The sequence below is a fragment of the Xylaria bambusicola genome (assembly GCF_022495145.1).
Source record: "Xylaria bambusicola strain CBS 139988 unplaced genomic scaffold F5B22scaffold_98, whole genome shotgun sequence".
In the NCBI taxonomy this organism is placed as follows: domain Eukaryota; kingdom Fungi; phylum Ascomycota; class Sordariomycetes; order Xylariales; family Xylariaceae; genus Xylaria; species Xylaria bambusicola.
This window is the reverse complement of record NW_025953651.1, coordinates 44,211-55,301: the sequence shown is the minus strand read 5'-3', so window position 1 is coordinate 55,301 and position 11,091 is coordinate 44,211. Positions and strand designations below refer to the sequence as shown.

Genomic DNA, 11,091 nt, shown 5'->3' with positions numbered 1-11,091 from the left:
GTCAAGTAGGTAGGTAGAAAGGATAGTATAGGCGTCAATATTCATTGAATCCTGAACCCTCCAACCCTCGAAGGGGGGGCCAACACCCCTTTATATAGCCAATAGGTCTAATACAGCCACCCCTAGGGTCTATGTGACTATATCACCTGACACGAGGTGTGGGTGAATGAAGGCTGCTTACTTAGAACTATCGCAGAAGCTGTCCTATGTGACTGAGAAGATTCCTTTTGAAGAAAATCACCGATTAGGCAGAGCTAAATGGACAACGGAAGCTATCATATGTACTATTCCGCGAACCATTTGAATACGCATTCGCTGCACCTTATCCCTCTTACTCATGCCTCAACAACCACCTCCTCATACACGATCTCGATATTCTTTCCATCGTCCGTTGTTATATGCTCTACCTTCTTAGGCGGCTTCTTATTCTTATCTTTCTTCTTCGGGACTTTGACCCATTCTCTGCGCTCCGGTATCCAGCGATGTCTGTTTCCAGAGAAGAGTTCCGTCAGCTATACACTCAACTTGTCAAGTATCGATGTAGGAATATCTGAGAGGAATGAACAGAAAGTGAGTTGTACAAGAGGGGCTTGTCGGGGTACGAAACTATGGGAAAGGGGAACGACGCAAAGCAAAAGGGGTAAAAAATAGGAGAGGAGGAGGCAAAGGTAAGAAGAATGAAGAGAAAGAAAAAAGAACGCTTACCCAGCCCATTCCTCTGTAACCAGACTCTTGGGACCGTACTCGTCAGTCAGGACCTTGTCAAAGGCATACGGGATCCAAGCCTGAACACCCTCGAACTCGGTGCGCCGCAGCGGCCAGAGTTCACCCGTGCGGTAGCGGTGGTTATTCTTGCAGCTCCAGACTCCCGGGCTCTTATCGGCGTCGCGCTCGCGCAGGCCCGTGATATCGATGAACATGCCATTGCTCGTGTCGATCCAGCGCGCGTCGATCACATTGGCGCCGTTGCCCTTGGTCAGCGCGCCGTAGTACGGGTTGACGTCGAGGAGATACATCTTCTTCACCGTCGTCGTCGTTGCCGTATTATTCGCCCCTTCTCTCTCGTCATCACTCTCGGGATAGGTAACGTTACCGTCGGCCGTGCTTGTATTGGCGGTAAGGGAGCCGGTGGCACTGTTGTCTAGTGTGAAGCTTCCCAAGTCTTCGTCTTCATCGATATCGTACTCGTAAAAGTGCATGCTCCGATTATACCGCTCCCCGAGGAACGCCAGCGTCGCCACGCTGACTTGCACGTCGAGATCGTAGTCCCACGGCATGATCTGCGCGTTCCACCACCATCCCAGCAGCGAGCCGTGCGCCAGCCACGTATCTACCCCTAGTTCCCTGAACGTCGTCAGATATGACCTGATGAGGTGTCGGAGTACGGGCCGGTGCTTCTCGTACGGTATCTTGCCTTGGAAGAACCGCGAGTCATAGTGACCGCTCTCGAGATCCCATCCAGGTTCATGAAAGTACTTCTGTTCTTTTGGTTTCTGATCTTTCTGCTTCTGCTTCGGCCTTGGTTTTGGTTTTTGCTGCTTTTGTTGCTTTTCTTTCTCCGTCTCCTTTTCTTTTGGATCCTCTTTTGGAGGAGACGGGGTCGTCTTTCTTGGATTCTCTGGCAGTTTCGCTTTGTGTGTCTCCGTTTTCACAGGGGATATCTCTGTGGATACCGGCGCTACTACCGAGGCCACTGCTGTTGCTGCCGCCGTCGCAATTACGACTTCTACCTCTGTTATTACTATCGGCGCTGCGTTTATGGCTATGAATATGGCGAAGAGGATGAAGGGACGAAGGATATGCATCGCCCTAGATTAAAACTTGGGGCAATTGGATCCTATCCGTTCCGCTATGTGCCGGGTTGATGAATACAATGTGGCTTCGGGTCACATGAGCTATGGATATCGTGCTCTTGATGGTGAATTCCAGGGTGTTCAGGAGATCGTCATCACAGACAGTCTAACTAGTAGGTATGAATTGGCCAGCCAGCATGTAAAAGAACTGGTCCTCGACAGTTGGCGATAATCAAACAGATGAATAGTAGTCATACATCGTCATAGGCTTAAAGACTCACTGGGAAGGATTGTATGCGAATGCCTATTTCGATATCGTGATACCGACATCATTGAGACCAAGTTCAAGAACTAAAGGATCACGCATATGCCGGCATCTAGAACGATTCCTCCGTTTCGCCGCGTAATCATGCACACTACAACTATACGGCTCACGCCCGGCTGCTCGTATCTAGTTCTCCATTAAATGGCCACCCTACCATCATGATACACTTACACCCTTGTGGCACCGTCTCTGATAACCGGTTTCCCCTTCAGCGTAAACCGTGGAGAGAAGAGAGGGTTCTCAGTTTACCACGGTAACGAGGCGGACATTAAGTTTAGACCTGCGTATCCTAGACAAGACACCCCTTTGACTCTCGCTTTCAAAGTATCAGAGACGGCCTATTTCTATCTTGAGACGTCTGACTTGTACATCTTAGGCCTATCTGGAGAACTTCATTATTACAAGACAGACTGACAGAAATACGGAAAGAATTATGGGCTCACATCCGGAGAGGATTCACATATCGATATCTCACACCGTTGATTGATGATAAGCAATGGGTGGTGCTGCCGACGCCATGTCCTACAGAGGAATACCCGAAATAAACTTTAAAAGGGAATGCACGAGCACAAATCACACCCATAAACCACCGTCGCGTGATAAACGTTCTTCTGGTCTCGAAGATATATATCATAGCTGTACTACACTTAGATACGCAGTATGATATAAGTTTATGTCACCCCCTCATAGTATAACATAACGAGCACTTATAGACTCGAATTCGCGCAGCAGTCAATATCTATCGACGCAAATGGTACCATCCGAGCACCTCATCTAGCATTAACAATCTAACACAAGTAGCTGTGGAAATGCCATTGCCCCTATTACCTTATCCAAACATTCACTTGATGTTGAGTTAGTTAGCTATCTTGTTGTTTATCAATCAAGTCATACCAATATATCCCAGACTCTACAAAAGCCTCAACGTCTACTATAGGGACCCATGTTACTAGCGGCGTAAAGAGCTCTAGCAATAAGGAAATGAGCAAATAGGCGGTGGAAGAAGGACAGGTATAGACTTAGACAGCAAAGTGACGACTAACCAACAATAGAGGTTCACCGGCATACTGACGGCAACAAGTGGTCAAGCCGCCCCGAGCGAAACGGGTAGAATAGAAGAGTTATTATAAATGACTATGTAATTCAGCAATACTAGCAATCACTAGTCACATTCACGACCCTATATCACTCCCGTATACTCCCCACTACAGTATAAACCCATCTAATATATAGAAGACTCACGGACTTAGCCCAGATCCATAAACTACTCCTCTTCTGCCCCGTTCGCCTAAGATATCTACATTACTGCCGAACAGTAATTCATCTCCAAATGCGCGTCACATGGTTGAGGACCGGGCCGCCAAGAACAAGTCCTCATCGAGTACCTTTGTCTTCAACGCTTCCTAGTCCTCGTCGCAGGCGCCGTTTCGAACGGATCATCGGAGATCTCGTCGTCGCTGATCTCAAGCGGTTCCTGCTGCGTCGCGGCCTTCTGCGAGAAGTTCAATTTCGTCTGTCGGGTCTTTGCTGCCGCAGATGTTGCGGCGGAGGAAGTCGCTCGCGAGGAAGTCTGCGACCGTGATGGTTGGGATCGTGTAGTAGTAATGGCTCGAGACGCGGTAGTGCGCTTCGGCGGTGGTGGTGCAGGAGGGTCGTAATTATCGTCGTCCATGACAATATCGTCGCCGTCGTCGTCTTCGTCTTCATCGGCCTGCTTGCGACCGCGGCCGCGACCTTTAGGGGCAGCAGGCTTCTTAGCGGGAGCTTTTGGAGCGGCCTTGGCCCGGGTTGTAGTCGCTGCTTTAGGCCGTCCTCTCGTCTTAGGTGCTGGAATCTCTTCTTCTGCAAAATCGTTCATCTCTTCGTCATCATCGTCGTCGAGGAATCCTGTACGCGTGGGCTTTCGTGCTTGTGCTCGTGCACGGGGTTTCGCAGGTTCTGGTGCTGGTTCTGGTATCGGATTACGATCGATTGCCTCGGGTTGGTCTTCCCAATGACCCTCGAGATCAGAGTCCCATTCATCCGGCTTGGGTTTGTATCTAAGTTTGGGGCCACGCTTGAGCTGGCCCGTAACAAATTGGTGCTCAAGTTTCTGCTTGATTATTTCCATTGCTTGATCAAGGTTTTCGTCGTCATTTTCTAACGACAACATCTGTTTGACCTGACCGGATAAAGATTCGTTGACAAATTGTTCCATTGCATGCTTGTCGTCTTTGTCGACGAATTGCGTCACTGCATCGCCGAATGGTGCCTGAGGAAGTATCTTCAGTGACTGGGCCTTTAGATACTCCTCGACGAGCTTTGCAACTTTGACACTATCCATCTCGGCGAGACTGGCGACGACCTCTTCGGACAGCGCATCAGTGGCCGTAGCACGTTCTAATTCCATTAGCACTACACGAAGAATGGAAGAGAAATAGAGAGACAAAGGACTCAAAATCGGCTGGGTCACGTACTTGACCCCGTCTTCTTTCGATAGAAGTGAACCACGTCATTAGTATTGGCGACCTTGTCCGAGAACCGGTTAGAGAAACGTTGGGGATTCTCAATATCGTAGTGGCCGCCATCAGGCGCTGTGTATTCAACTTTCAATCGGATTAAGGGTCGTGGCCGCTCGCTTTCGTCAACGTCAACCTCTTGTAGAGAATCCCATTCCGCATTAGCTTCTGCAATCATTTCTTCCACCACAGTCATCAACCTTCTGGTCAATTCCTGCCGATTTTCTTTCTTCTTCTCTAGACCCTTAAACCTCTTATCACTGGCTAGTACTATTTCAGCGGTAACAAACGGGCGGACAGTCTTTAGGCGATGCTTTTCAACCGAGAAATCCTTGCCGGTAATACTTACCACGGCGACATGTTTCGCCACAGCTTCGCCCGGCACCAGCGATGTAGCAACAGATGATCCGGGCTGCATGACGTGAAAGCCTGTTTCAGGGTTGTGTCGAGGATCAATGAGACATTCGTGCTCATGACCCCAAACGACTAAATCGAGCCATTCGGGCAGCATGTTCTCAGGCAGATAACTAGTGGCAGTATGGGCGTGGTGGTTCTGATGAACGGCAAGCAGGTTGAACCAGTCTGTTGACTGCTGATTGGGGCGAAACCATTTCACCTTGTGATCACGGAAATTACGAAACATGCGCTCATCGCGCACGTTACTGATTCCGTAGAGGGCCAGCTTGGTCTGGCCTTTCTGGAGTAAGACAGGCTTCACGTCGATCTCGTCTGCCTTGGGAGTGCGACCGTAGTAGTTGACAAGACCAGCAACCTGAAGTAGGTCGAGTGAGCAATAGTTTCCTTGGCCGCTGGGGTCGTCGTGGTTGCCATGAATGGAGAAGACGGGGATGGAAATGTTAATGTCCGGGTCCTCGTAATTGACATGGCCGAAGGCACTCGCGAAGACCTCGTTGGCGTCACTAAGAAACTGGAGCTCGCATGGTTTCATGCCGAGGCAGTTCTTCCGAAGTGATCGCATGACATGGTACATGGACAACCTTGATGGCTTGTTATCGTGGAAGAGATCACCAGCAAGCAAGACCATGTCTACCTAGATTGCGGAACACCGAGTAAGCACCATGCACCAACCTGCCTCTTCCGAGACGACAGACGTGATTCTGGGGGCCTACATCTTCTGTCTGTGCTAGATTCATAATCTCGTCAAACGTCTTCCAGCTGTCGTCTTTGCGGACGGGGTCGCGCTCCTCGTAGCCCACATGGTTATCAGTAGCGACGAGGATGCGGATAGTGTCCGCATCTAATGCAAGTATTGTTAGTTAGAAATAACGGGGCGTGACTGGGTTCGGCTTGGGAATCTCGGATGCAAACAAATAAGAGCATACCTGTCGACTGTGAGGATGGCATGCTGTAGGTGCTCGATGATAGGTTGTGGCAGGAACGGTATTAGAGTGAATGTGAACGATATATCTATCTTTCCCACCTTACCTACCCAGTCAATGCTGTGGTTCAGTGGCTACCTAATATAATAGTGTGATGAGTGTGACATTCTGAAGCCTCATTTCAACTTGACGTAGATATCTTCTTACTGCCTACTTAATCAAGTCAGTATTCAGCAGGACGTCACCATGGCTAATCGGGCAGCTTAGTTTACTTAGTACGGTTCGGAATACAGACGCGTTGAATTCGAAACATGGACCCTTCGCCCCGCGAAATCACGTGCCAGACTTTAATTGATCCCAGGTACCTTAGTCTTGTAGAAGGTACTGAGGTACCTTTTCAGTAGCCAACTCTTTTTTGCCCACATTATCAGTTGATACAGATACAACAATGCTGTGCTCAACTTAATATTAGGGAATTATTTATAGATAGATTGGTCTTAGACTGCCAATGATCAAAGTTTAAAAACCTCGCCGCACTTCAAAGACTGTGTTGAGCTCAATCCAGTACGCTTCGTCATTAGCCTGAAGCATAATATCTTCAAGCATCGCTAGTTGTTACTTCTTCTGTATGTTACCTAGTATGCGATACAAGCTACCTATGGGATACTCAAGTAATAATGCAGATAAATGGTCCTCTTTCTCAGTCCCATGCTTTAAAACGAAATTCCAATCTGGATAGATCCGAAACCCTTCATCGTCATCAACCATGCATATAGTAGTAGTATGTATATCATGCCCATCCGTTGAACGCCAATCCCTCAATCCCAACCAGAACCAGATGTGAGATGAATACAGACCAATACCAAATTATCCCCCGAAAAAAAATGATGCACATGTGAATGTGAGCCGTTCTGCTAACCCCGGAATGCTAACGTAATATCAATCATCAAGATGTCGCTGCTTTGCTGGCTGCCGACTCATCCTGATCCACCTTGGTAGAAACGCCTTCCCACCAAACTCCATGCGTATCTCGATCAACGCTCCCAACACGACTGAGCTCCTCAATCATCTCTCGTACCCTCTCGACGAACTCGGGCAACCCTAAGCTCGCCAACTTCTCTCCGGCCGTACTCGTGGCCTTGATCTTTTCGCTCGTAGAGCCCGCTTGTAGTCGCGTCAACACATGTCCTCTAATGCGCGTGAGCAAGAGTCTCATCACGGGCTCCCTAGGCTCCGTGTTGTTACACTTGGCATCCGTGTAGGCCTCGAGAACCCTCGTTACGAGAGCTTGCAGATGCTTCTTAGTTGCTGCAGGCATGGACCGTCCCGCTTCAAGGGCCGCCATTATGCCGTGGACAGCTGTCGACTGGTTTAGAGCCTTGGCATCGTCGTCTATTGACTCGAGAAGGGTGAAAACCCGACCGGCCTCTGTCTTCCAAGGGGCTCGAACGTCGCGTTTCAGCATATTTTTACATTGCAGGAGAATGGCACCTGCTGTGATGATGCGAAGCGTTTGGCGGCCGAGACGTACCCGACGCTTCTCGTCGAGAGCAAGAGGTTCAGGTATAGTATCAACCAAAGGCGAAGGCTGCGTGAATTGGTCCACAAGCATTTGCCAGTAGATCTTATCAGGCGTTGGTCGGAGCTTCGGGTGATTGATTCCCTCTGGGTCACGCCGGGCTGCCTCCGCATGGACTTTGTTTCGGGCGTCCCGCCACGCAGCCTCTGCGCGAGTCAGCGTGATCACGCCGCTGTCGAGATCCTCGGCAAACTTCTTTGCTTCGTACGGAGAAGCGTGTTCAACGAGGTTAGGCGCTGCTACTTGGAGCATATAGTTGGCGTAGTCATAAAGCATCACATCAATAAAAGAGATGAGGGCCTCGAAGCGATCGACTATAGGGCCTTGGCTAAGCTTGTTGTCCACTAGGTCTTTAACTTCGTCATCCCGCACTGGGGCACAAAGCTTAGGAAGCAGAGAGCCCATAGAAGAGAAGAACTTTTCATATGAAAAGCTACCAGCCTGGAATTGGCGTCCAGCTACCTCTGTATCAAGTATTTCACCGATAAAAGTGTGCATAGGTGAATTGGGCTTGACAAGATGCTGTAAACGATCTTTTATATAGTTGGCCATGACAACGAGATAATGGAATTCTTTCTCTTCATTCCTCGGCCCTAAGCGGAGATCCTTGAAGAGTGGTTCCATGCGGGATTTATGCTGTTCTTGAAAGTGCTCGAATTCAATGCGGTATTCCCGGTTGATTGCTAACTCGTGAACAATAACCCTATTGTCCGGTAAAATAGGGGGATAAGCCGAATGTGTTACTGGTTGCTTCGACTGGTGCTTGTTAGGCGTCGGCGGAGGAGTGAGTGTTTGCAGCTGGGATGAAATCACATGGTCTGCTGTAGCGTGATCTACCATCGAAGAGCCCTCGGTGCTGAGAGAGTGTTCAGCGACTCGAGGTTTGGTGTCTCCTGTGGGTTTCTTTGCTGCTCTAGCTTTTCTTGCTTGTTTCACTGCCTCGAAAATCCTCTTCTTTCCTTCCTGAGCACCTGCGAGCCTTTTGATTCGAACCATGAGCATCAGCTGATTATCCCTGATACTCTGCAGATAAGATTCGGTGCTGGCGCCCTCTGTACGGTCTTTGACAGTCTGAAGGATAGCATCGAGTTCTACAAACTGCAAGATCATCACGTCGACCAGAGCGTCCGAGTCTCGTGCTTTCCAGGCGATGAATGCATTATGAAAGGTGGCGTAGACTTCCGGCAAGGCGCCTTGCAAAGCTGGTGGCGGGGTGTAATTATTCAGCGAAGTTAATCGTGACAAGATGTTCTCAAAGGAGATCAGCAAATCTCGCGCCTTCGCAACCAGATCCTGTAATTGCGGATTAGCTAGATCATCCCGAGGGATGGGTTGCCCTTGAGAGGATCCAGCCTGCTCCTGTTCTCCCTTATGGTCCTTGTTGCTGAGGACTTGGGTCGGATGGCCAAGTATGAGAAAAGCACCCAAAAAGGATCGAACGGCAGCCATCTCAGTGACAGATCCAATATCACCCTCGCTTAACCCACAAATCCGAAGTACGCGTGCCGTCACTAGGAGCACTTGTTCCTGGCCAAGTAGTTCCACCACCTTATCAAAAGATGTCTCCCGAACGCCATCAATATTCAGCCCGATATCTGAGAATTGCTGGACTGATTTCCTCCTCAACAAACCCCTCCACCACCATTGTAACTTGGATGCTGCAACATCCTCACTCATTGTAGTCTCCTCATTTACACTTGACGACTCTTGTTCGTCACCTTCCGATGCAGTGGAGTCGCCAGCCGACTTTCTAGTCATGGTGCTGTGAGCCCGTGAGCGTCTTGTGGCTTGGCGAATTCGCAGCTCTTCCCTTCTCCTCTCAGCCTCGGCGAGACGCTCTTCCATCTGCAACTTCAATTTTCGTATATCCTGCTCCCTTTTCTCTTTCATGCTTTCTGCTATTGCCTTGGCACGCTTGACTTCTTCAGCACAAGCCGCGACAATCTCGGCTAGGTTCTTTTCTCGTGCTTGGGCGGCGGCCAACGCGCGCGCTTCCGAGTTCGAACTCTTCTGCTGCGCTGCTTTCGCTACAGCAGCCCTCAGGCGCACCTTTTCGGCATGAGCGGCTCGGTCGGCAAGGCGGGCTTTACGGTCCTCGAGAATAGAAGCACGTCGCATCTGTTGGGCGATGAATCTGCTTTGGGGACCGCCATGGTGGGCGAAACCGTGAGAAGAACGGGACTGGGCAGAGGCTATGGAGTTTCTACGCGAAGAAGCAGCAGAGTCCTTTCGCCGAGTCTGTGTTGGGCGATAGAAGCGCGCAGCGATGTGGGGAGGTGGAGTGTGAATCCGCTGCTGTTCGTCGTCTTCTTCGGTGGCTAGAGTCATGTCTAGATCGAGATCGGAGTCTGGGGCAGTGGGATCGGGAGTGCCCACGGACTCTTCTATGTTGCGAGCCGGGTCGGCCAGATCTACGGATGCGCGGCGCATGTTGACGGTAATTGTTTAGGTGTTGACGTTGGCGGGGACAGTGCGCGGCTGGCGTTTTGCATTTCAGATGCCAGGCTTACCGGAGACGGAAGAGAAACTAATCCACAGAAGTGGGAAGCGACACAAAGAACCGACAATGTCTAGTCTAGCGCGAGGATTCGGAAAGGAATACGCTGAATTTGTATGCCGCACACGGCGCCGAGTGTCAGAAACAAGGGCTTACTCGAGAATAGTTGAACCCACTGATGTTGTGGTTGCAGGCGTCGTACAAAGTGTAGTCGGCTAGGTATGTTGTTGGCGTAGTTACAGAATCACAAGGGGCACTGATTGCAGCAGAAACAAGTGCCGCAAACAAGCGGGCAGGGATGCTGTCGCATAGAACAGATGGTCAGATTGTGATGAATAATGCAATTGGGATGATAAAGTGGCAGCGTCAACGATCAGGTTGTTTTGTGTTGGAGATGGCGCAAGTTCATCGGCCCAACTAAGTAGGTAGGTACTTAAGTAATCACAGAAGGCCAGAAGGATGTAGAAGGATGCAAAGCAGGTGCGGGTAAGTTACGGTAGGTAAGATATCGTGTAAAGGAGTAGGCAACACACGTGATGCAAGGATATGATGGCTTCAGCTTGCTTCAGCTTCAAGTTTATTAAGGGATTCCCATGGACCAGGAAACCGTAAGCCTACGTAGCAGTGTCTGTGGTGATGTGGTAGTGTCGTTGAAACAGGACCGTGGCGACGGCAATGCCGCAGCACGCACAGGCTTCAAAAGCCCAAAAGATCCAAGGATTACCTAGACTATGACACCAGATGGCTGGAAACGATGCTAGTTAAGAAGCAGCTTGATGGAGCCCACCCTGGTCGGTAGTGAAACAAGTTCGCATCGAGGTTGCTGGCTCCAGTCTCGCTGCTCGTTGTCCTACGTGTATAGATGATTGTCATCGATGATTGTGCAAAGCAGAAGAACAGAAAGCGACAGACAATCTATTTACCTAACATATGTAGTTACCCATCTACCTATCGACCTACCTACTGTGTATTCTTATGTCATGCATATGTAGTCATCATTCTTGATCGCTGTCTTTTGCTTTCACAGACAACCCAACGCATGCATGTTCGAGTCCTTTG

The 11,091-nt window shown here is 49.7% G+C and overlaps 3 protein-coding genes across 3 annotated transcripts; all 3 read right to left on the bottom strand.

Annotated features, from left to right (window-relative positions):
- Positions 1-335: 335 nt before the first annotated feature.
- On the bottom strand, positions 336-1,805 carry F5B22DRAFT_662758 (LicD family-domain-containing protein; the record flags this gene model as incomplete). The annotated part of the gene is made up of 4 exons (XM_047980472.1): positions 336-486; positions 706-1,071; positions 1,186-1,478; positions 1,743-1,805. 4 exons carry the CDS (start codon positions 1,803-1,805, stop codon positions 336-338), a joined length of 873 nt encoding a protein of 290 aa, XP_047824830.1.
- A 959-nt stretch (positions 1,806-2,764) lies between these two features.
- F5B22DRAFT_631250 (double-strand break repair protein mus-23) lies at positions 2,765-6,243 on the bottom strand. The gene is made up of 5 exons (XM_047976609.1): positions 5,960-6,243; positions 5,747-5,874; positions 4,575-5,667; positions 3,162-4,497; positions 2,765-3,085 (listed from the first exon to the last, which is right to left on the bottom strand). The coding sequence occupies exons 1-4, from the start codon at positions 5,979-5,981 to the stop codon at positions 3,512-3,514; spliced, it is 2,229 nt and encodes a 742-aa protein (XP_047824829.1). The 5' UTR covers positions 5,982-6,243; the 3' UTR covers positions 2,765-3,085; positions 3,162-3,511.
- Positions 6,244-6,451: 208 nt separating this feature from the next.
- On the bottom strand, positions 6,452-10,580 carry F5B22DRAFT_580993 (T-complex protein 11-domain-containing protein). Its single transcript, XM_047973262.1, has 3 exons — positions 10,566-10,580; positions 10,209-10,333; positions 6,452-10,138 (listed from the first exon to the last, which is right to left on the bottom strand). The coding sequence occupies exon 3, from the start codon at positions 9,963-9,965 to the stop codon at positions 6,903-6,905; it is 3,063 nt and encodes a 1,020-aa protein (XP_047824828.1). The 5' UTR covers positions 9,966-10,138; positions 10,209-10,333; positions 10,566-10,580; the 3' UTR covers positions 6,452-6,902.
- Between the last annotated feature and the right edge of the window lie 511 nt (positions 10,581-11,091).

Bases quoted from the DNA above. Each gene is read 5' to 3' on its own strand.
- F5B22DRAFT_580993 (XM_047973262.1), bottom strand. From the start codon at position 9,965: ATGCGCCGCGCATCCGTAGATCTGGCCGACCCGGCTCGCAACATAGAA.
- F5B22DRAFT_631250 (XM_047976609.1), bottom strand. From the start codon at position 5,981: ATGCCATCCTCACAGTCGACAG. The intron at 5,668-5,746 runs GTAGGCCCCCAG...TCCGCAATCTAG, and splicing joins ATCTAGCACAGACAGAAGAT to GTAGACATGGTCTTGCTTGC. The intron at 4,498-4,574 runs GTACGTGACCCA...TAATGGAATTAG, and splicing joins TCGAAAGAAGACGGGGTCAA to AACGTGCTACGGCCACTGAT.